Source organism: Molothrus ater, chromosome 10 (genome assembly GCF_012460135.2).
Source record: "Molothrus ater isolate BHLD 08-10-18 breed brown headed cowbird chromosome 10, BPBGC_Mater_1.1, whole genome shotgun sequence".
Classification (NCBI taxonomy): domain Eukaryota; kingdom Metazoa; phylum Chordata; class Aves; order Passeriformes; family Icteridae; genus Molothrus; species Molothrus ater.
The window spans coordinates 8,916,126-8,941,070 of record NC_050487.2 but is presented as its reverse complement, the minus strand read 5'-3'; the positions used below and the strand labels follow the sequence as shown (position 1 = coordinate 8,941,070).

At 43.4% G+C, this 24,945-nt stretch overlaps 1 protein-coding gene across 2 annotated transcripts; it reads left to right on the top strand.

Moving 5' to 3' along the window:
* The first annotated feature begins 1,035 nt into the window (after positions 1 to 1,035).
* On the top strand, positions 1,036 to 24,637 carry SERPINE2 (serpin family E member 2). 2 transcript variants are annotated; one of them, XM_036388956.2, is made up of 10 exons: positions 1,036 to 1,130; positions 14,398 to 14,672; positions 15,863 to 15,982; positions 17,118 to 17,345; positions 18,417 to 18,614; positions 21,027 to 21,225; positions 21,366 to 21,466; positions 22,473 to 22,559; positions 23,125 to 23,208; positions 23,970 to 24,637. In XM_036388956.2, exons 2-10 carry the CDS (start codon positions 14,417 to 14,419, stop codon positions 24,005 to 24,007), a joined length of 1,311 nt encoding a protein of 436 aa, XP_036244849.1. In that variant the 5' UTR covers positions 1,036 to 1,130; positions 14,398 to 14,416; the 3' UTR covers positions 24,008 to 24,637. The 2 variants fall into 2 exon arrangements, with proteins under 2 accessions (XP_036244849.1, XP_036244848.1); XM_036388955.2 differs by lacking the exon at positions 15,863 to 15,982.
* Positions 24,638 to 24,945: the final 308 nt, after the last annotated feature.

Genomic DNA, 24,945 nt, shown 5'->3' with positions numbered 1-24,945 from the left:
CAGCACCTTATCTTGGCCTAATTCCCTGTGCCCTGCCTGAGGCTGAGCTCCTTGCTTCTGAGCACTGCCTTGCTGTGCCACCTCTCTCATCCGTGTTTCCATCATTTCTGTTTTGCCCAGGCACAGGGCCCTGCACTGAGAGCCACCTGGATGGACACAAAGATCTCCACCATAAAGACCAGCAGCAGCTGCCACCACTGCTGCTCCAGCCCGTGCCAGGAGATGGGTTGTTTTCATTTTTTATCCAGAGAAGTCCAAACTCCCGAGGGAAGAAATGTTGTTTATTGCATACTCATCCTGTTTCTTCAAAGCTGAACTGTGCCATGCATGAGAATTTTTTGGAAACCGGGATCAGAAACGATGACTTAACAAGGCAGTGCTGTGTAACAAGGCAGTGCTGTCCACTGCCGCACAACACACTGCCGGTTTTCCTGAAGTTGTCAGCACTACTGGTTTTGTACAAAGAGTGGAAATTCCTTCTTGTACTTTGTCAGTCAAGGAGTCCAGGGCTGTCAGTGAGTGTTACGGTTAGCATGTGTTTTCCCAGGTTTACACTTCTGTCCTGCCTGCTGCTCTGTGCCTGTGCAGTTACACTGAAGCAGCAACAACTTCCCTCCCTCCGATCCCTCCCGCCGTTCGTGCAGATTAAACCCTAGGGCCACACAAGGGATGGAGGTCCCAGGCTGAGCCATTTCCTCATCCCTTGGTGAGGACACGGGGAGGAGCCCCTTGGCCAAAACCCTCCAAGCTCCCAGCACGGCACTGCCGGGAAGGGGCCGCATGGAGCTGGCCTCGGTGGTCCCTGTCCCCTCACCACCCCCGGGGTGTCCTGCCGGGCCTCGCCTCGCCCCGTGGGCAGCTCCACCGCTGCCTCGGCTTCCCCTTGTCCCCGGCGGGGCTGATCCAGCGGGGCCGTGCGACACGGAGCTCAGGCCGAGCCGGTGCCGGGCTCGCCCCCCGCGCCGCTCCGGCGCTGCCCTGGGCGGGCCCGCGGCGCGGGGCGAGGGGCGGGCGGGCGGGCGGGGCGGCCCGGGCCCTATAAATGGCGGGCGGCGCCACCGCGCTCCGGCCGAGCGGCGCGGGGCGAGGGGCAGCAGGCGGCCGGGCAGCGGCGGAGAGCGGCGGGCGAGGTGAGCGGGGCCGCCCAGCACCGTGCGGGCACGGCACGGGCCGGGCCGGGCCGGAGGAGCGGGCGGGAGGGAGAGCACCGGGCGGAGGAACGGGGGACCCAAAGTTTGGCTGCTGACAGCCCGGAGGCCGCGGGGGTCGCTCCGGCGGCTCCTCGGTGCGCTCCTGTTACCTGCTGGCAGAAGTTTCCCAGCACCGGGTGCGTGGGCGCTGTGCCGGGAGCGGGGCTTCTGGCGCGCCGAGTTTCTTCCAAGATAAGGCGCTGGCTTTGTGCGAGCAGGGAGGGTTTTTGCCCCAAAAGAAGCGGGTTTTAGGCTGGCAGCCCGCGGGCAGCGGCCCCGCCGGCGCGGCGCGGGAGACGCTGCGCTCCCGGGTGCGGGAGAGGCGGCACTTCCCGGGCACCGGCTGCGCTGGGAGCGCTGGGGAACTGCAAGTTGCTCGCTTGCGTTCGTGTCCCTTGTCTGCCGTGAGAGAGAGCTTGCTGCTGTTGTGCTAAATAAAAGTAATAAATCATAATTTAGTTACTAACTGAAATTTGCTTGGCTTTTCGAATGGCAGAGTAACGGGGGAGGAACATTTACGGCCATTGCCCTTTGGGGAGGAACGAGTGATATTGTGATACTGTAACAGGATTTGGATAGGGCTGATGGCATCCCGCTGTGTGCTGGAGCGGAGAGCTGGTTCACCAAAACTCTGACCTCGGCTCACTTGGGGTGATGTGGGAGCTGCTTCGTGTATCGCGTTCTGGGAACGTTTGGAAATGCAGAGTCCTTTGTCTCTTGGTGAAAATGGTGCTTGATAGTTTGGCTCAGTACTGTGCAATGTTGGAGGATCTTAACAGAAAAATACCTTTGGAGAAATCATTGTAGTAACAAATAGATGCTAAAACGTCAAATTTCCCATAAAACTAGAGAATATCTGTTTATGAGTTAGAGGCCTTTGATTTAGTTCTCTCCCGCTTTCTCATGCCTGCATATGATTCTGAACGTGGTTTGGCTTTTGTGGTTGTAATCGCATTCTTGGGCAACTTCCTGAAAGAGAAACCTGGTAGAATGACTTTTTTTTTTCACTGCACTGAAAAATGACCTCTTGTTCCTTCACTTTCTCTGGTGTGAGCATTTAGTAATGTCTTGTCCCCAGCTTGCCACAGGAATTCATTAGAAACCTGATTTTGTAGGGACTATTCACAAAATGTACGTAGGTGTAAGCAGCTGTGGTGCTGTGTAGCTTCGGAGAAACTGCAGACATCCTTGAGGAAAGTGAAAAGCAGCTGCATGCCTGCTGAGTGCTCAGATGAGCCTTTGGAGTGTGAGGGGAAGACCAATGCAAATAAAAAGGTAGAATTATTAAGTAGATTAATTCAGCTGCATGTAAGATAGACTAGGTTGGAGATCTAGCATTTTGTGGGGTGTGATTAAACTCATGAGAATAGCAGCTGTTTGGCACAGGAGCAAACTTTAAATGATGAATGCTAGTCCACAGCTTTTTACAATTACAGGCAAGTTATATGTCAGGCAACCTATAAGCAAATTGTGTCAAGTGCTCTTGAGATGCTGGAAGGCAGCTTCTCTGGGCACTGCTATTTTATGCCCTCCCCAGGTATGAGGATGGTGGAAGAACTCCTCTTTGCTCTGATTGGTGATATGGCCATCACTATAGTCACACATACATTTATATCTATATATAGCTCTATGGATCTCATGTGGGAGGCAATAGAAACTCATGTCAGAACAAAAAAGAAAACAGAAACCCGCAGTGGATTTTGTCTCAAGGTGTATACAGAAGTGTTGGAGCTTCTGTTTGGTGTTGTCATTGACAACCAGGAGAATAGCGTGTCTTAGTAGCATGTGGAGACTTTTAGCCTGAGTGTCTAAATCACACAGCCAGAAACGTGTTCCCAACCTGGAATTTCTTACCAGCATCTGCTAGGCAGAAAAATGTCAAGCAGGGAGCCCAGCAAGTTGCACCAGGTATTTTTAGAATAGGTTGAAGTGAATGTGTCTGTATAAATACTGAAAAATAACCACCTCACCTTACTGCTAGGAATTACAGTGGAGATGCATGTAAACTTCATGTATCCACAGCAAGGGATCAGCTCAGAGGGAGCTCTGGGTAGAGATTTGTGGTGGTGGGCACAGCATCTACCTGGCTCATGCAGCTGGTTGTGGCTTTTGATTCTTGATAGGAACTACTGTGCTCATTCTTGAAAAAGCTGAGGCTCGGTGGAAGGTTTTTCTTGGAAGCTGGGGTTAGGGTTGTCTGGGCTGCTTGAATTGCTTAATCACAAGCATGCATGAAAAAGCATGCTTTTGTAATACTAATTATGGGGAAATCAATTCTAATCATCAAAACATTTCCAGTCGACTTGGTTTGTTAACTGAATTCTGCGATTCTCTGGGGTCCAAGGTTTTATACGTGAGAAGACAGGGAAAAGATGGATAACCATCACTAATCTGTAAAGTGTTGCTGATAGTCATCTTTACCTGCCTCTGAGCATCTTCCCAGTCACCTGTGACATAGCTAATGAAGCAAGTTTTACAGCAAAGTGCTGGCCTGTAAGAACCATGTCATTCTGTGCATCTATACTAGCCATAAACATCTTCTGAATAAGTGTAGTGATATAAGGAATTGCCTCTTCTTGGTAGTGGTAGCGTGGAGTAGTCAATCACCTACATATGATTTTAAAGATTTAGTGTAAATGTAAAGATTCAGTGTAAGTTAGGGAAGTATGAAAATATAATAAGGTTTTTATTATTATTAAAATAGCTTCTTTGTGTAAAAACTGAAAGCTGAATATGTGCAACCATGTGTGTGTTCAGGTGTCTCCTCTGTGATGCTTAAAGTGGTGGGAGGAGAGCAATAAGAGGTGGTAGCATTCTGCAGCTGGAGCTACACAAAGGTTTAGGCTGGCATGCTATAGGGAAAAAAGCTGTCCTGTGTTCTGCTTGTTCCTGTCTCTTTAGGGAGAGACTCTAGTTCATACTTGACTTCTGTAAGCAGAGCTGAGGTCTCTGCTGAAGTGAGAGCCAGTAATCAGGGACTGGAAAAGTATGGGGCAATTTTAGTGGCAATGCTAGTGTAAGCTGTAGGTTCTTAAGCTGTTTATCATGGCCTTGAAATACACTTAAATGCTAACTGAAATGCTTTCTAAATCCATTAGCACCTCTACTTGACCAGTGTCTGTGGAAAAACATGCATTTTGGCAGCTGCTGTGTCTTTTCTGTGGTCTGGTGTTTACCTGTAATGGCCAGAAAGGTGGTTTTTTTCCCCTTATTTTCATGCTGAAATCAGAAGGTGCCTTATGCTGGGGTCCAATTATTATGCCACAAAGCAGTTTAAGTATGAAAGCATATTAATCTTCTGGAATTATCTCCCCTTGGAGAAAATGTCAGTTTTGCTGACCATGCTCAGCCATGAGGTGCAAAGTGTGGGCTTCAGGCAGTCTGCTGTTGGCATCCTGGGCTCTGGAAATAGCAGCCTGAAATTCTCCTCAGTGTTGTGGGACTGTGGAAGGGCTCAAGACTGATGGCCAGTGAGTGCTGAGCTGAAGAAGCCTGTTCAAAGCTGGGTATATGTGGTGGCCTTGGCATGCAGGTAGGTTGGTTTGTGAGAAACAGGAGTTACCAAGAGACTGTAAGCTACAGGAGTAAACCCCCCTGGAGTCTCCAGAAGCACTAGTGAGAAGTGCTGGTCCATTCTACCTCCCTTAGTTTGGCTGATGTACAGGGGATATGAATTTATGTTCATCAGCTCTGTAGCTTTCACCAAGCCTGTTTTTATATTAAATGCTTTCTGTATTATTTAACAGCTCGCTCTTTAAGCTTCTGTTCTTGCAGTGGGACATGTTGAGGTATTTAGTGATGTTTCTCACTGCTTCTGAGATGGTTCTGTCATCTGCTGTGAACTGTAAGCTTCTGCTTGCCCAAAGCTGAATGAGGTTTCAGGTTTTTTGTTTGAATAGGAGAGGGACAGTTTCCCATTGGCTAACAGGTTACAGGTACAAAACCAAGAGGAGAACTGAACATGACTAGTTTTTCCTCTTCCATTCTGTTATCCTATAACTTTACATCCCTAAGCAATCTAAGAAATGCCATGTAGAAGTTGGTGCATTATCTGTATGTCTCCATTTTGCTATACACCCTCCTCTCCCAGAAAGAGGAGTTCATGTGTCTTTCTCAGCAGTGAAACAAGCTGAGGCCTCCAGCTGCTCTGGCAGCTCGGTTGGAGAGGTTGCTTTCCCAGCTAATTGCCTACTTCCTCTGCAGAGGTTTGTCATCTGCCTTACAGAAATAGTGATGGACTCTGTGGAGCCTCAGCCAGCACAGCTCACGACTCAGCCCACAAACTCTAAGGCTGAACTGAATCAGACAGTTTAATATACAGGTCATGACCTGCTCTTGGAGAAATCTTGTGCTTAGTTCATACTCAGTTGTCCCTTTTTTTACTATGGAAATTTAAGTCTTCCCTTCCCAGCAATCTGTAGTAAAGCCAGTGGGATCAGTCAGAAGTGAGGTCAGTTTAACAAAAAGAGTGTTTTCTTAAATACAGGTCTTTAAATAGCTGGTAATTCTCTTACTAACTGGTTCATGTAAGTCTTCTTGCAGATGACTGAGGAGGTGTCTCCCTGAGCATATGGATGATGTTCCCAGCACAAAGTTTCATTCTTGCATCCTTACAGCACCTGGGACTTCTGATGCTCTTGTGGTTGGCCAGTTCTGCTTCTGGAGCTTTCTGGGGGGAAAAGATGGATATAAGTAAATGTCTGTGCTGTGAATAGAAATGTGAATCTCCTTATCCTTTTTGAGTAACCTTCAAGCTAGGGCTGGAATGGCTGAGAAGAGGCCACTAAAAACTAGTATCTCCTGTGAGCTTAGGTCTGTTTCAGTGATGCTGTCCTGGATACAGAAAACCAGTATACATTTTTCATCTTAAATGTTAATAACTTGGCTACGTTACACTTTAAGGGTTATAGTTGTCAGCTAGTTTTTCAGATAAGGTTTCTAAATTAGCTTGCAAATAGGAAGTGGTTGATTGCTAATGTTATGCAGTGTGATTAATAAATAAATAAAAGGCTAGTCACCCATTACTCTGCAGATCTCCAACCACAAGTGCAGTAAATGGTTAGAACAGCATTCCTGATCTCTCCAAGTAATTTGTCATTTGGTAGCATTCCCATGTACAAATGCTTAAAGTATCAGATTTTGGTTATCAATGAGCTTGTGCAAGTGCAAGTTTTTATGAATGTCATTGCTATGAACAGAGAATACTGGAGTTCCAATTCATTTTTATAGTGAAATGACTGTATTGACTGTATGTACTTTTAGAGTAACTCCCAACACTGTACTGCTGTAGCCTTTCCTCTTGAAGGAGGAGGGGTAAGTAAAAACTGAAAATAATGCAATTAATTCAATATTACTTGCATTATTTTAAGTGGGGCTTCTTAAAGTCCTCTTGAGAGAATGTCTCCCCGTCTTCTGATACCATTTGGACATCTCTAAACCCAGTTTGCTTTAGTTAGATGTTGTATTGCTGATAGATCCTGCCACCTCTCTTAGCTTCCCAGGATAATAAAAATGTAAATAATGAAAAATAGTATGGTTCCATAGCCTAATTTTCAGTTATGCTGTAAACCCTGACTGAACCACAGAGTGTGGAATGATGGGAATTGGGCTTTGTAGCATTGTTTAGTAGGAAATAGAAGTACCTCTTCTTTAGAGTAACCTAAACCTAAAAGTTGTTGAATCTGAAGGCCAACAGTCATCTCTTCTACTCTGCAGTGACTCACGTGCCTTTTCAAAGCTCTGAAGTATTAACTATTGGCTTGAGGACTCAATTCTATGCCTTTAGTTTTCTTTATTTCTTACAGTTGGTTTTTTTTTTCCTTTGCTTGACAGTTCTTTAAGCCTAAGTGTTAGAGATATTGGTGCCTTAACCCTTCTGAAGGAGGATGTATCCTGAAAGGCCTTGGCACTCAATCTTCTCCAAGCACAGTTCCCAAGTGGCCATGGAGCCATCTCCACAAGGCTGTTTCTGCTCTCCCAGCCTGGTAGGTGCAAGAGGCAGGGAGGCATGTGTCACTGGCCAGCAGATGAAAATTCACCTGAGAAAAGGAGAACCAGATTTGTTTGTGCTGCAGGGGTGTAGTGGTGTGAGAGTCTTGCTTTCAGATGACACCAAGATACCTGCACCAAGTGAAAATGCATAAGGGTACTGGGTTTCCCTTTAATATTTTTTTAAGGAATAAAAGATGGTAAAATCCTAAAGCAGAGGTGGGACTTAGGGTGGAGGTGGTGGTGAGGTACCTGATAAGACACCCACCACTGTTAGTCCTCGTGGACTATTTACTTCATAGATCTGTACTTACACAGCCCATTGCCAAGGAATTAATACCCTGTACCTCATTAATGGAGCTTGCAATGCTGCAGGCTTGCCTTTGGCTCCTAACGAGCCTGTGGTTGCAGAGTGAGCATTGCTAATGAACAATAAATGCGGGAACTGTGGTTCCATGAGGCCTTTCTTGCACTAAAAAACTAAAAGTGGGGGCTTGAGTTAGGGCAGATGCTCTGATTGTCAAACCCTATTCCCTCTACTGGGGTGAGCCCAGAGAAGAGGGTCCAGCCTCCCCACCGTGCTGTGGAACACTGCTGTGCTCCCTCTTTTGGGGAAACTGGTTCTGCAGCGTTAGTCTGGATGAGCTGACTGTCCCATGCTGGTTTCTTCATTATGTTAAAATACGCTCATTGCATAAAGAACTTAAGATCAACCAAACCACTTCTTTAATAAAGGGACACCAGTAAATTAAAAACATAATTCTCTTTAATCTTTCTGATACTGTAAGACTTGATACTAGGTCTTGGAAAATTCTGTGGAAACTACTTTAAATACAGGAATAAATAATACCTAGAAACTGTAGCAATTGTAGTTGAGCCTACAGTAACAAGAGAACACATAAAATTTGAGAATGGTGGTAGAATTGTGCAGTACCATAATAGTCTCTATAAGCCCCCTGCCCTGTCAACTGTATTTGCTTCATGAAGGAGAGCTAAATTTGGCTCTTTAAATCATGTATAAATGAGGGATGGAAGTAAAAGCAAATGATATATAAAAGCCTATCTATGTTCTTGAAACTCTGAATAGTGCCTCTGTAGTTGTTGTACAGTCACAACTCAGTGGTGAAGTAAAAAACTCTGGTCAGCTTTGCATGATGTGAAATTGATCTTTGTAATTAACTACCATGAACCACCACCAAATGCTGTAGAAGATAGATAGATACTGGTGAGAAAGATTAGTCTGGCTTGTGAACTGCAGACCCTGGTCATGAGGCTACAGACAGTTTGAAATGGAGCTGGTCTCTCTGCACTTCATGTTTAACAGGAACTCCCAGAAAAAATGGTGGCAGTCAGGACTCTTGATAAAGAAGCACTGAACTCCAGCCTCCTGCTCATGGGGAACAGTGCTCGGACAAAGAGATGGTTCCTGTTAGGGACCAGCTGGTTTGACAAGCTGGTGCTCTGCAGGGAAATTCCCACTTGGCAGGGGAGGCTGGTTGGACACAGCTGAACAGGCTTTCCAGAATGCCCTAAAAACCTGAGAGAGATAGGAATAGAAGAGATAGGATTAAGGTTGGGAGAGGAAATCTTCAGAAGCAATACCATGCTTTTGCATTCATGTGCAATGCTGGCTGTTGTGCCTGAAGTCAGACCAATGTCTTAAGATATAAAATTATTTTTTTAAAAAACCCATCACTTCCAACTTATCTCTGTGTACAAGTTATGTTTGTGTCTTGTTGACAGTAACTTACTCCTCTTCAGAGCAATGTGAGTACTGAGCTGTTTAAAATCTAGCAATCATCCTGTCTTGGAAATGCTCTGCATATACTAAACTTTCCAGGTATTGAGTAATAATGGAAGGAGTTGTTAGATGAAAAGGAAGAGCCAACATTCAGGAAGATGAAACATTTCCCAGATCTGTCATGTGGAAGAAGCCAGAACTTCAGCAGCTGAACTCAGGTTCAGGATGAGGAGAAGATATTGAAGCTGAGGGCTTTGATATGTAGGAGGCTTAGGCAGAAGGGGAGTCAGGAACACCTGTGAGGTGCAGGGAAGCCTACCAGGAGGCTGGAGTGTTTTACCATCAGCTGGAAAACAAGACCCAGCACATGACCTTCCCTCTGCAACCAGAGTGGTCTCCTTGCTTGGGAGAAACAATTGCTGTGTGTTCAGCCAGCTCCTTTAATGACTGTTAACAGGTTTGGTTGAGTATTTATTCAGTCCTGCTGGAGAGAATTGGTTAAATGCCTGAATAGAAGCTGCTTTCTTTCAGCTCGTATGTCAATTGAAATAAGACTTTTAAATTAGTAGCCCAGATGACAGTGGCATGGAAACATCAACATCTCAGACTTGGAGAGGTCCCTGAATGTTTGTTCCAGGCTGGCTTTCTCTGGTCACAGAGGCTGCCCAGTGCATGCCACGTGGGCTCAGGGGCTCTGAGGGTTTTGTGCTTAATACAGTGAGACCAGCAATGCTGTGAGACTGCTCTTTAGTTTTAGTCCCTTTAGCTGTGCTTGCTGCTCTTTGGTTACAGCTATTCACAGAAGTGCAGTCTGGTGTCTAAACTTCCTTGTGCTTGATATGTCTTTAAAGAAACTACAGAATCAATCTTGCAACTGCAAGAAGAGCCTTTTGGATTATACATTATTGCTGTTGAAGTCAGGCTTCATAGTGCAGTCATTACAGATATCTGAAAATCTATGTACAGTTGATTATTTCATCCTCAATCCACTGCAAAGTGTTCTTCAGTCTCTCTGGGACAAGCCTTTTCTCCAACTTGGATATTAAATATGGGCATTTTTTCAGATCATGTTTTTGCCTCTGATCTTGAACCAAACTAATTTCTGTTCTTCCTCTTGGGAAGAAAGCAGCAGCTTAGGCTCACTGAAAATGAAGTCCTTCCTAAGCTAGTTTTCTGCTGTAGGAGTGTCTTCATTGTTAGCAGTATTTTTTGCCTGGGGCTGAAGATGTTACTTTTCCCTGCTCCACCAAATGCTTTTCTAGGCACAGATTAAACAGCCTGTATTAATATAACTTCGCTTTTGTAACAAGCATTCTATAAATGCAGGCTGAAAGCACCACTTCCTCTTTGTTGATGTAATTGCTTCCATAATAATTTTATCCAAAAAATTTAAACTAGGTACTATGATGGTGATCTGAATAGTTGAGCCTGGTGAGAATTGAGTATCCTGCCCAATACATCTGAGAGTCAGTGTTTGCAACACCAGCATGAAGCTGAGCTCATCCCAGGGTTGGGAGCCTGAAGACTTTCCATCATCTGTCATGAAACAACACAGAGCTATCAGTGTACATAGGACATGCTGCTGTGTTCCTCCTCTGCCTTGCCCAGAGCTCTGTGCCTGACTGGAATAGTTGTCTAAAAATTCCTTTGTGGCTTAGGCCAGGCTCTGCAGTTAGAGTTATAACTGGTACTTCAGTGTGATGTACAGGACCTGGGGTGGTGCTGCTCTGTGAGGCAGGGGGAGCTGAGTTCTGGGTGTGCTTGCTGAGGAGATGGCATCTCTCATACATGAATGTGTGACACTGATCTGTCCTGCTCAGAAACTCTAGCATTAGGGTTAAGAACTGGATTTGCATAACAAATGGCAATGTATGATAACACTGGCTACATTTCTTTGGGCTGGTGACAGCATTCCCATTGCGTGTTGAGAAGTTGAAATTGTGGATGTTGTCCTTCCTGTAAGTGCTCAATCTAAGAAGTGGGCAGCCTACCCTACAGAGGGACTTTTTTTTGATCCAGCATCTTTCAAAAGCCCACATTTATGTAAATGAATTCGCCTATACACTTTCCTCCTCCTCAGTTTAACTTTGTAAAAAATATAAAGGTCATAGGCAAAGAAATGCCTAGCCTGTATTTTTGTTTAGTTTTCTGAAGCATTAGATTCAGATTTAACTATCACTAAGTTTTTTAGCTTCAGTGTTATGAAAGCTTGTTGAAAGCTTGTTGATATTCTGTATAGCAGGTCAGCTGTTTTCCATCCTACACATCATACATCCTTTTGGATTCCTTCTCCAAGCACTGTGCTTAAGCTGTTTCTTTCAGGATATGCAAATGCACTTCTTGATACTGGACTGCATAGAAGTTAATTTTACTGAAATCCATGATGGAAACTTCAATTGCAGGGATGCCACTTCTCAAAGATCCAATTGTCTCCCCAGTTACCTGGTTAAGTTACACAGTGGCCATAGCAGGGCCAGGCCAAGAAGTGACTGTTCCATAACTTGTGATCAAAAGTGGTTTTACTCTTTTTCCATGCTCAGAGCACTGTATGACTTTATTTCATTTATTGAATAGGTGTCTGCTAGAGATTGTGCTCCAAAACAGAGACCAACCCATCTTAATGGTGTGTCAGGAGGGAGAGGTTAGGCAAATATGGAGAATTCTGGGTAAACCAGATGCAGGAGGTAATCAGTTGAAACAGAAAAAAGCCCAAAATTCTGCAGCAGTGGCCTTGGGAGCAGAGTTGGGTTGTTTTGACAAGGCTTCACATGTTATGGGGAAAATACAAGGCTGTCACCCTGAGTCTGTCAGGGGCTGTCATCAGTGAAGTAGAAAACTTGGAGACTTGCAATATATTCTGGGAAAGTCAAAGAGAGAAGTGTCTCACTTCAGTTAGGTTTGTGCAGATGAAGTACCTAAATGACAATGAAACATTGTTTTGTTTGATTTCCAAGTGTCACTCCTGTCTCTGCCCTCATAGTATGTTTCTTGCCATATAATGTATCAAGGGTAGATTGCCCTCAAAATAGGCCAGTTTCCTGTGGTTTGCTGTCAGGGTCAGGTGGAGCTGCCTTGGTCAAAAGCCTGGTTTTCAGATTGCTGCTCAAACTGTGCTCTGTGATTACCTGGTAGTGTCCCTGTCCATCACTATGTGGGACAGGCTGTATTGCACCAACGTGCACCGCTTCTTGCTTCAAAGTGCCTCCAGTAAGACTTTGTAATAGTTTCAGGGCCTTGAAGTTTCTTTTTGCCAAGATACTAGGTCAAGTTATAAGTCTGCTTAATATCTGGATTAAGAATTTGTTTAAACTACCCCTTGGGTTTCCAGGTTTGGGAGAAGAGATGGCCACCAAACCACCAAAGAAAATCCTAAAAGCTAGCCCTAAATGAAGCTTTTCATGGAGTTCCTCCTGCAAGGCACCAGTGCCATCAGTGTGGAGCTGCTGCCTGTGAGAGAAGGAATTCTTACCCTTAAGAACTAAACTAGAGTTTTCAGGTGGTTTGTGTTAGTATCAAAGAACACTGAAGAATGTTCCTTAACAATTTTAATTTATTTTTAAAAGTGCAAGTTTACTTTCCCTGTCAGGCTGTTGGCTCTCCCCCATGACATTTTCTTGCTGTAGCTGGTGATGAGGGGTGCAAGACAAATGTAGGAGTGACTCATGTAACCTGCCTCAGGGGGATGCAAACCCAGTCCATGGTGCTTGGGGTTTGTTCCTGCTGGTCTCAGCTGCAGCTAGCCCAGTCCAGCCTAAATTTTGGACTAGGCTTGAGTAGTTGCAGCAGGTGGCTGATATGAAGCTCCTTTGGAAGGAATTGTGCTTTAGTGACCTCAGAACTGCTTGGGGGATTAGTAGGTTTATGGAGAAGACTTAATTATTGGGTGGGCTATTACCCTGCTTTGTAGGACAGTGTTTTCATTTTTTCTTGCATAACTTAAATCAGCAGGTTCCTCTGGTTAGGAGTATACTAAAGTTGGGTTTGGGGGAGAAAGCTGTCTAAACTCCTGCATTATTGCATTTTCAGCATTTGGTTAATTCTGCAACAACAAACTGCGACAAAGCCAACCTCGTCCCCTCAAATGGCGTAGAAGAAAGTGGAAATGCTGTATTTGTCGCTTTCAAGTGTTTTAGCACAGTTAAAGTACATGCTATTAAAAGATGATTAAACAAATCTGTACAAACACCAGCTGGTTTTCTGGTAGTCAAGCGCTCCAGCATGGTTTGAACTCGCAGCGTAGGTAGGCTGGCGATGGCACAGCTCCTTGGGCTGTGTGGGAGGAGGCTGGCAGTGACAAGGCTGTGCCTCTGCTGGGCCCCAGCACCCTGGGGTGCTGCACCCAGAACAGCAAGGGTGCCAGCTTGCTGCACTGGGGGCTCCAGGGCAGCACAGACCTGGTTCTGCATTTGTTATGCAAATAACACTTCATTCGGTGGGACACCTTCTGCAGCCTTGCTTCTGAAGGCAGTGAGGGAACAGGCTCCTGGCTGGTCTGGAAATGGAAGTCAGGGCTGTGAACTGTGTAAATGAAATGTCTTAAAAATGTTGTGAACAGGAACATAATTTAAGGAAATAGGAGATTATTGCATGTTTCTCTAAGTATCTCTTTGCCCTAACAAAAAGGGTTGAATGCAGTTTCATGAGGAGGAAATACAGCACCGTAGTTACAGTGCTCAGTGTTTGACATTTGGGTTTGGCTGTCTATAATCAGTTGCTGATAGGTCCTGAACAAAATGTTGATGCTGCTTGTGCTTCAGCTCTTTGGAGCTCATGGATAATAATACTGAGTTCTGTCAGGTGTTAGACCTGCAGATGAAGATACACCTGTTTTGAATATTAACTCCATTCTGTATACATTAGGTGCTCTGTTTTCTTAAATGGAGAACTACAGGTTGAAATCCAAGTTCAACATTTGCATTTTAAAATTTTCCTCTACGTTCCTGTTATTGAGAATGCCAATTATGCAGCTAACTCTTATTGTTCTAGGCAGGTGTAAATTCCCACAGCAGAAGGTCTGTTTGCATATGTATATATGCTTCTGTTCACTGCAGAAAATGATCTATGAGGGGTAGGTGCATCACATACTAGTGGGTGAGGACCATACCACACTTCTCAGCACTCATTTACCATAAAGGGCAATCTAAATAGAATGCCAAGGCTCATTTAACTGAGACAAAAAAATACCTCAACTAGGGTGTTGTGGGAGATAGTCTCGTAACTTGGTGGCTTTTGTCCTTTATTTAGGCACTGGTATCTAGCTATGTCATGATTATCATTGTGTCTGGAAACCCCTAGACCTGAAATCCTGGCAGTGCTAAGTAAAACACAGTGAGCTGTGTGAGTGCCATTGCCAGAGCTTTGTGAATGGTGTGTGGCACATGTGCAAGACTTGCCTGCTCTTTAGGTGAATAAGAATTTATGTTAAAAATGCTGTACTTGTGAAAGCTGACTTAACTTCTCCCTCTTGTTTTCTTGCAGGTATCTCCAACCAGGAATCATGAACTGGCATTTTTCACTCCTCTTTGTTCTTGGGACTTTAATGTCTGTATGTTCCCAGTTCAGTTTTTATCCTCTGGAGGAGCTTAGCTCTGATGTTGGAATCCAGGTCTTCAATCAAATAGTGAAAGCTAAGCCTCAGGACAATGTTGTTGTTTCTCCTCACGGGATTGCATCTGTCCTGGGGGTGTTGCAGCTGGGAGCTGATGGCAAGACAAAGAAGCAGCTGACAACTATGATGAGATACAGTGTAAATGGTCAGTGATCCTAAGGTGGTTTTGGGTGTGTTTTGTCAGACTCTTCATGATGTATGAGATGGCTTTCAAAGTGTGGTAGATTGCATCATGCACCAATTAACTCTGTTTACAAAAGCACAGAATGGACATGCTTGAAGTTAATTGGCAATTTGAGCATGGGTATGTACATATACCCAAACTGGCTTATAAGCAGCTTGGTTAATGACTTCAGGGCCCTGGCTAGAACTGCCTTTGTCCTTGCCAAATTGGTTTTCCAGAACAGGGTGGATGGTGGTCCAGTGCTAGCTCTGAGCAGGAAGGTGGCTGTACTCCATTTCAGGGCTGAACAACCTTTAATGTGCCACTCCTTAGATACCAGGGCAAGAGGATATTTCTTGGCACCTCACTGCAAGCAGTGCAAACTAACCATACAATTGATACTTTGACTTTGCTCTTCAGTTTTGTTCATGTGTTTCTGCTGTCAGAATCCCTGTATGTGTAGTTCTTGTAGTGCCCTCTTCTTGAAACAGCCATTTCTGCTTGCCTGTGCCTGACACTGCATGCATCTGTGTTCATATTCCTCTGCCAATGTCTGCCCCTTCCAGAGGGAGTAGGCTGAAGATTCTTACTGCTTTAATTTGCATGCTATTTTTGTGCGTGTTTGCCAGCAAGACTTAACATCTTAGTGCCAGCATTCTGCCTTACTTCCAAGAATAGAAAATCCTCCAGGAGGTAAGTGCACATTTAAATCTTGAGCAGTATTGTCATATAACATGTTGCCATATAACATGTTGTCCTGTCTTCATTTGCTTTGCTGTTTTGGTCCTGGATTTGAAGTACAACGAAATTATTTGACACCTTAACATCTAAATGATGTAGATTGAAAGCCCTTCATGGGATAATCAGCTCTAGGAATATTTGAATGCTTAAAATCTAAGTACTTGCAAAAATGGTGAAGTACTGTATCAACTGGTTTTATTTGGCCTTCAGTATTCCTAATCCTAACTGTGAGACACAGAGGTTCTCAAACACCTTAGAAGGTAGCCACTGCCTGGTTAGAGGCTTGGTATGGGATGCTGCCTCTGTCCTTGCACAGGTATCCCCTGCTCTTGTTCATGACTACCTTAAAGTCCTTTGGCAACTGCTTCTTTGGAAAGGTATTAGTTGAAAAGTATTTAATTTGTCTTTAGCTGTCTTTTAATGCAATTTAGCAGCTGGAAGCAAAGAGGAGAGCCAGCATCATGAGACCAGCCAGCTCTCCCCGGACCACCAGCAAGTGCTCCGTGGGCCACCAGTGGTCCACAGAATACAGTTTGAGAACCTCTGTTATGGTATGTTCTCCAAAAGAATTTGCCCATAATATTGGAGAGTGAACATGTAGAAGTTCATACCAGTGGTGCTGTTAAAGCATTCATGATACATGAAACAGCAAAGCCATCTGAGGTTTTTTCTTACATGCAGCTAAGAGAATAATTCTGAACTAATTTATTCCTTTCATATCTCTTCTCTGTCTACATAAGAAAGTAGTCAGGAAATGTTTGTGCCTAAATTGTATTGGGAAACAGAGGGAACCCTTCAATAACAGCCACCCAAGGATGCTGTTTGATACAGTGGTTGAGCATGAAGTTGCCTGCCTGGCAGTAGCTTCCCTGTGTAGACAGGCACTCATTGATGGGTGTAACACAGGAGAACTGGGTATGGTGAGCATAGCAGTTCTTCTGTGCTGCCATCTGCTTTCCCTCACACACAGTGAAGGAGCTAGCAAGCACTCTGAACAATCTGCTTTCAGGTCCTGAGGATCTTGACTACTACTTTCCCTTTTCCTTTTTTTAGAGGCAAGCTCGTGTGTTAATCTCTTTAACTCCTGCTTGTAGCTGATTTAGGCCAGGACTTAGTCTTTAAGGAAACTGAGACTCAACTTGGAAGTTTATTATAAAACTCTTGACAGCTTCCTTTATTGTCCAGTAAATGGAAAGGAAGTAAAGAAAATATTTGAATTTTTGTTTTACATTCTGAGGCTCAAGACCATTTGTTATGCAAATCCTGCAGAACTCTGAGAGAGTAGGCTGACCCTTTGACTTTCTTTGTCATCACAGAACTGACAATTGACCTGGCTTATATGATATGAAATATTTTTGAAGCAGTTTGTTCTGTGGAAGAGCACGATTCGTAGCTCTACACTAATATTTGAACATCAGTGTAATCCCAAGCACTGTCTGTAACATTCTGAGCAGACAGTTATAGGTGCAGCAGGCATCATAGTGGAGTTAATGTTTTTGCTGGGAATTATGCAGATGAGACATCAGAAATGGGTGTTTTGGAAGTCCCTTCAGAATGCTTGCTTTGGTCTTCCTTTTCTAGTCCAACACTTAATGTCTGACTTTTCATGTCATTAATAGTTGCATATAAAGTAACTGTTGGTTTATCATGTTATTCTAAATTAAACTTGCTGTTTTTTCCAACCAGGAGTTGGTAAAGCCTTAAAGAAGATAAACAGGCTGATAGTCTCAAAAAAGAATAAAGACATTGTAACAATTGCTAATGCAGTGTTTGCAAAGAGTGGCTTTAAAATGGAAGTGCCTTTTGTTACAAGGAACAAAGAGGTGTTTCAGTGCAGTGTCAAGAGTGTGGACTTCGAGGACCCAAATGCAGCATGTGATTCCATCAACCAATGGGTGAAAAATGAAACAAGGGGTGAGTACTGGGGAGTGCCTTTGTCCGTGGCAGGGTGGTGTCTGAGACGTCCAATTTAGATAGAAATATTGGAGAAAGATAAAGGGAGGTGGAGAAAGCTCTGTTCTGCAGCTCAAAGCTGTCTTGTAGCAGACATTAGTGTGATGCTTTAGAGCTGGTGGGTCAGGAACCAGCAGTCTTGTTGCCCCAGCAGATGTGCCTGTGTGCTGGCCTTGAGGGATGTCTGGGGTGTGTGTCCATCCCATCCATCCATGGGATCAGAGCAGCTTTTACTCTTTGTATTCGTGTACCTGGTGAGAAATCCAAGCACAGTTGTCTGGGGTCCATGCTTTCTCTCAAACGTGATGCTTTCAGGCAGCTCAGATGTTTTGCTCAGTAAATCAGACTTATGGGAAGCTGTAGGGCAGTTCAGCTTTTGCTCTGACTGCCCTAAACTGTCCTAAGATATGACCCTGTTCTCAGGACTCACATTTAGTGGAGGATTCTTAACTAACCCTGCCTTGACAGAGCCCCTCATGCTTCAAGCCTCTTGAACCAATTGTAAAGCTTATAGACACTGAAGCCAGACATCGCATTTTGCAGCATGTTCCCAGTCTAGGGGGAATTATGTGTTTGGTACCTTCTGGAGCTAAAACAAGTCTCTCCTGGATGTGAGGAGTGTGTTAATGATGTTGGATGTGGTATTTGTCAAATGAGGCTGTCAAATTCTTTCTCGACCACATCACCAGTTTTGCATAGCAATGTTGCAAGCAGTGTGTGAATGGGGAGGTGTTTCAGCTGAAACTATTCCATGCAGTCTTAGATCTGCTTGCATGCTGGAAAAGGTAGAGCCTTGTTAGTTGTTAAAACATCAGGCTATCAGTTAGCAGGATATATTTATTTCTGGTTATCCTGAAAGTTTACTTTTTGACAAGAATAGCACTGACTTTATGAATTTTAAATACATTGTCCCATGAGGAGCTGGCACACTCACAGGTCAAGGGGTCTAAAGTAATGTGTATCGGGTTCTTCAGAAACAGTTGGCCAGTGTTAACAACAGCAAATGCTCAAGAATTCCTTTCTTTCTTCTAGGTATGATTGATCAGGTTGTAGCTCCAGATGATATTGAAGGCAGTTTGACCAGACTGGTTTTAGTGAATGCTGTGTATTTCAAGGGCTTATGGAAATCACGATTTCGACCTGAAAATACCAAGAAACGCCCATTTTATGGAGCTGATGGGAAGACCTACCAAGTTCCTATGCTGTCCCAGCTGTCCATCTTCCGCTGTGGTAAGCCCAGTGACTCCCACTGCCACCAACAAAGGGTGTAGAATTGGCTCTTTCCAGGAGCTTGTTGTGCATTTAATGGTGCTGTTCTTGTAGCTGATATAGATGGATTGTTACAGAAGTGTCTCCTGCTGCTGAGGCATGGGCAAGGTACTTAACAGTTGCCTTGAGGTTGGATACTCTGTCAAGTATTGCCTTATCCTTTGCCTTCAAAAGGAAAAGTCTGAAGTACCCAAATTGAGAAATTCGCATTTTGCTGTAAGAAAGAAAAGTACATGTTTATAAGAGCTGAGAATAAAGGAAAGCTGCCAACAGGCAGAATGGTAGGAGGCTTACCTGGTGGTGAGCTGTATATGAGAGAAAGATTGGAGTTTCAGTTTATATTTTACTGCAGATAGAGAAATGAGACTTGCACCGTCTCCAGTCCTGTGGGAGCCAGAGGAGCTGGGTTAGAATGTTGGCTGTATCTCCTGGGTGTGAAACTGCTCTTCAGATTGAGTCACAAGTGAAAAGAAGTTCAGCAGGTTCTGCCAGCCTTCCATCAGAGACTCTCAGAGCTGACACCAGCAGCTTGATGTGACTGACAATGTACTTCAGAGCTCCAGTTTGCAGCCTTATGGGGATTTTAGTGGTCAAAGTAAGATGGATGCTCTGATTAAAAACTTGTGTTGCATCCTTCTAAGAAGTGCTTCCTGGAACTTAATTCCATGTGTGCTAAATACGCTCTGAGAAATAGGCCTGAGAATACAGCTTGCTATAAATCTAAAAGCAAGACACACTGTGCTTTTAAATGCCTGCTTGTACTGTCAGTAGTGCTCAATTAGTATTAGTAGACTTCATGTTAGACAGCTGTGACTCTGTTCCAGACCTGTATACTAGAGCAGATGTAATGTAATACTTTAACTGCTGAAAGTGTGAGTTTATACTGCAGTACATACTAATTTTGGAGTTTCAAATGAGTTCTATAACTTCAAGTGGGGTTTAGCAAGACTATTATCTTGAAGGCTTTGACTTCTGATGCTGGTTATAATATCCATTATGTTGGCCTGTGTTTAAGGTAGAGAAACTATTAAGGCTAAAAAGGAACAAAAGAAATACTGCTGAGTTACTCATTTCCTGAGGACTCAAATGAGGTTTTTTATCTCTAGATTTCCTAACACAGGGCTTCTATTTTATCCATGCTTGGAATGGAATCTCTAAAGTTTAAATATCTTAAGTATCTTCAGTCCCATCTGCTGACTGAAGCTGAGCTCCCCTCCTGTTCAGTTTGCCTCAGTAATGGAAGCAGCAAATCAGGAAAGCAGCATTTACCTGTTGGACAGTTTGCCTTGTGTGACTGTCCTGGAGCTGACTTCTGCAGCCAGTGTTATATCTGTAGGATCCAGCCTCAGAACCACTGCCATAATAAAAGGAATAGTGAAACTGCCAACTTTGACATGATTCTTGGAAAACAGAGGTGCAATACTGCCAGTTTTGTAGCAATACGAGTTCAGAGCAGCTTTCATGGCGCTGGCAACAAGATTAAATTTGTAATGAAGCTGTAGATTTTCAGCTTGGACTGTCAAGTACAGATTTAGATGAAGAAAGGGGAAAGACAATAAGATCTTGTTGCTATCCTAAAACCTTGCCTGAAATACTGTCTGTAGTTAAACTGACAAATTTTAACTTGAAACTACTATAAAAAGCATTTGCTTCCCAGCCACATGCCAGAAATCCCACAGTAAGCAAAGGGAGCTTGGAGGAGGAGAGGGTTGCTCAAAGGCAGTCTTGCTGTAACTTAGATGTGCTGCTATCTCCCTCCATCTCATCTAATTGGCCTCTTGCACTGCCTCAAAGTGGCTGCTTTCCACTATCTTGCAAGACTTCAGATTGCTTCCTAATCAGATCCTTATGAAGCAAGAAAATTAAACAAATGCAACAGACTAATTCAGACAGGAACCAGGAGGTCTTGAAATAACTCCTGGAGGAAGGAGCTTGTCTGCAAAATCTCTTCAGTTTGGAAAGTCAGTCTACTGCTATTCCTTGCTTTATTTTTATTCTCAGTTCACAGCTAGTTGTGGTACAGCTGAGATCTGGAGCAGAGATCCAGTTAATTCACTGACCTGGCCACTTCTAGCATAGCAGGCTTGCTGCTCTGGGCTGGTGAGATTTGTCTGGGAAAAGTATGTATGTTAAATGAGTGCATGCTCCGTGGTGCCTGTCTGTGTTTTATGTCACACTAGCAGCTGTACAGAGCCTATGCCTTTTGAAGGGCTGCCCACCAGGAAGCCTGGGGACTTTAGAGATGGTTTTGAAGTGTGGGCAAAGCTTTCCTGACAGACTTTTCTAGCAGTAGCTGTGTTAAGGTAGAGATTTAAGGCTATAATGGCTATGGCTCAATAGTTTGTTTGGGTTTGTTTGTATCTATTATTTTAGGCACTACAAGTACCCCAAATGAGCTGTGGTACAACATCATTGAGCTGCCATACCACGGGGAGATGATCAGCATGTTGGTTGCACTGCCCACCGAAAGCACAACGCCACTCTCTGCTATCATCCCCCACATCAGCACTAAAACAATAGGAAGCTGGATGACAACCATGGTAGCAAAAAGAGTGCAGGTTATTTTACCAAAGTAAGTACTTATACAATCTACTGCTTCTTCAGGGAGTGTTTGGGGGGTTATTTATATGTATTTAATCAGATACAGGAGAAGCAATACTTCAGGTGACTTTCCTGCATAATAATGATGCATTCTGTTTTTGTTCCAACCAGATTTACAGCAGAAGCAGAAACAGACTTAAAGGAACCTCTGAAAGCACTTGGTATTACAGATATGTTTGACCAGTCAAAGGCAAACTTTGCAAAAATAACAAGTAAGGGGTTTTTTGTTTTAATTCATGATGGTCCTTCATAGTTCCTAGCTCTGAATAAAGTGCTGCTTTACCAATGCAGTTGTCTGCTTTCTCTTGGCTAAGTGTTGCCATGACATTGGAGCTGGTTTTATGTTGTAGCCAGCCAGGCATGACTGCTTGCTTCTGTTCAACATTGCAGTGGCTTTTTTCCTCCCTCATCTTACATTACAGCAGTAAATCATGCTGGTCAGCTTCTTAAGATTTGATATTGCAGCCTAAGGGTCTCAGGCATTGTCTGAAATCTTTGGCAGGGCTTAAAAAATACCTTACTTTAGTCTGTAGCAAATACTGCAACTACAGTCTGTAACCTTCCCTAAAGTATGTGTTTAGTGACTTGAGCTGTAAGAAAGCATGCATGAAAAACATTCACACTTTAGGGGACTGAACCAACTCAGAGCTGTAAATATTAGTATCTGAAAATGGGGTGTAAACACTTTTGAACTCATAGCAGCCGTAAAATGTCATTTTATTTCTCTTCTCTGCTTTCATTAAAATCCTGATTAGCTTCTATAGAACTGTTTAACAAAAAAGCTTACCTTGTGGTGGCTTAATTTGAAAACAAATGCCTGTCTTTCATTGAAAGCAAGGTATGTTGCTAAGTGCTTTTTTTCCCCCTGATGTTGAGACACATGGGAGTGTAACTTAAATTCAGATAGCAAATTTTTTCAGAATTTTTAAAATTAAAACTAAAAATGCATGTGAGCATGTCTAACTTTAAACCATCAATGAGGAAACTTAGGAAATGAGGAGGAACAAGGAGTAAGATAAGTTATTCCATATTTTTGTAATTACTCACTTAGTGACTGCATTCAAAGGTATTGTTCTACACAGCAGCTTTGGGATTCCAGCAGGATTGTAGCAGGTTTTAGTATTCTGGGCCATGCTGACAGAGCTGCTTAGCTACACAGTACTGCAGGACTCTCTTGGTGAGTTTTACTGAAGGTGCTGTTCTCCTTGGGTCTTTCAGGAACAGAAGGTCTTCATGTATCTAACGTTCTGCAAAAGACAAAAATTGAAGTTAGTGAAGATGGAACCAAAGCTTCTGCAGCAACAAGTAAGCAGTTGTACTGATGGCTGTCAGACTTGGGCAAACTCCATTAGAAGGCTTTGGCACTAGGCAGAGATAGCCCACTTGGAGATCACTGCAGCAGTATGCTCAGACTCAGTTAATGGGTTTTATGTGATTTCTCAGTCAAATCTCAACTTGCCAGTGTGATCACTGAAGAATATTGACAGGCTTACTTCTAGAGAAGTGTCTTCCCATAGCTTAGACTTTATATCAGGCCACTGATAGCACGTTCTGGCTATCCAGGTTACAAAGAGGAGTAAGCTACTATAGCCTTTGGGTGACAACCCAAGACTTCCAGCTCTGTGTGGGTCTTGTCTTTTTAAATGCTTCCTGTAAGAATATCATGTGACCTGTGTGGCTTTAAATGTCCAAGTTAGTTGGTTTTAGGCATTTGTCTGCACCTATTCAAGGCGCAGATATTTATATATCTATAGATATACATACACACATGCATGTATATATCTGTCTACAAGGAAACTTTACTTTGATAGAGTATGTAATGCATTGTGATGTTTGATTTGTCTCACTCTAAACTTTTTTTTTTTGCAAGCTGCAATTTTAATAGCCAGGTCATCCCCTCCTTGGTTCATAGTAGACAGACCATTTGTATTTTTCATCCGGCACAATCCTACAGGTAAGCACCATCTGTAAGTACTTTTTGGCTTAGAAGTTGAGTATCAGCTATGTAATAGTGGCAATAACTATTATAAAAATGCACTTGCAGGGTTTTTTGCCCTTAATTTTATATTATTTGATTGGGAATACAACTTGGAGCAGGGAAAAAAATCCATTTTGGCTGTCAAGGTAACAGAAGCAAGCGTGGCAGGTTTGTGGGAATAAAAGAAGAGTCTTTAATAGTCATAGCTCCCCTGAGTGCAGAGGAAACAGCTCTTTACTAGTAGTGAACTGCTGAACAGGACCCAGCTTTCTGGACAGTCAGACAGCGAGGGCCAAGGCAGAAGAGAGGGTTGTGGATCTGGGGTGCTGCCCCAGCCTGCCCTGAACGTAAGTGAGTGTTGCCAATATAATGCTCACAGCTCCTTTGCAGCATGGGCTGAGTCTCCCAGAGCAGAATTGCCCTTCTTGCAGTGACCTATATGATCAATATGTCAGTTAGTTGGGAGCAAGGTGCTGCTGCCAGCACTGGGAGAAGAGCAGGCTGCTGGCAGCCAGCCCCATCCCCAGGCTCCACAGAGCATCAACAGGGCTGTGTGTCTCTAGAAATAGGAGCTGGCCACCTATCCAAACATGCACTTCCCTGGCTCACAGACCTCAGGGAGGCTGGACAAGACTGGAGAGGTGGCTTGGCTGTGCTCTGTGGACTTAAAGTTTTCATGGAAAAGTTTAACTCTATTTACAGACGACGGTAACCCCTGTTTTTGTTTCATCCCTCAGGTACAATCTTGTTTATGGGACAAATAAACAAACCTTGAATGTGGAAAAGACTTTCTTCAAGAAGTAAACAGGCACACCCCTGTTCTGTTAAATATTTTGTACACTACTCTTTGACTTCACTCAAGAACTAGTTTTAACCACTGACTAGGTTTTGAAACAGGAGTCGACATAGTTCTGGCTTTGTGGGGAAAATACAGATTGAAAACTACAGTATCTCTTCAAAATGTCTAAAAGATTCTCTAAACTACTGAATGGTTACCTATGCTAGCAGCTTCTGACCTTTTTCTGTATCTACTAAGAATTTTATGTATGGCTTTTTGTGAGAGGATTTTAACAAAGAATGATAAATGTTTCTATTAATGTTGGTTTCTTCTTGTGTGTGGAAAAGGTCTAATTTTGTAGATACCACCTATCAAGATTACTTTTGGTTCTTGAGTATCTTGGTACCTGGATATTCTTGGTAGAAATAGAATAAAAGTTCTAGCAGTTTTTATATAGTGCATGTATCACTGAGAGTTTTAAAACTAATGTGGTGTTCAATACACATCGCATTGTCCTGTCTCATTGTAATGTAAACTTGTCATTGCTAGTATACACTTTCTATTGGATTTAAATTTTATATTTGTTTTTGTACAAAGGAAAAAATAAAACTGCATTATGAACAGTCAGTGTTGTGGATTGTGGATGTGCTGAAGGATATTGGAGTCCAGAGCCCTGTGTAATTGTTTGAGATTTAAGAAGAGTGAAAGGAGGGAGATCTTTTGTGAGACCTTTTTGTTGTGTGTAGGGGGGTGTTGGTTTTTTGTGATGGGGTTTGTTTGCTTGTTTGGATTTTTTGCTTGTTTGGATTTTTGCTTGTTTGTTTTAGCCCTCCCTCTGATGACCTTTTTTGAAGTCGTTCTGCTGTGGATGAATTATCCGTAGGTTTGGTATCTGAAGAGAATTCTATTTTGGTATGCCAAAATTACTGCTGAAA

Bases quoted from the DNA above. Each gene is read 5' to 3' on its own strand.
- SERPINE2 (XM_036388956.2), top strand. From the start codon at position 14,417: ATGAACTGGCATTTTTCACTCCTCTTTGTTCTTGGGACTTTAATGTCT. The intron at 15,983-17,117 runs GTATGTTCTCCA...TTTTCCAACCAG, and splicing joins GTTTGAGAACCTCTGTTATG to GAGTTGGTAAAGCCTTAAAG. The intron at 22,560-23,124 runs GTAAGCAGTTGT...TTTTTTTGCAAG, and splicing joins CAAAGCTTCTGCAGCAACAA to CTGCAATTTTAATAGCCAGG.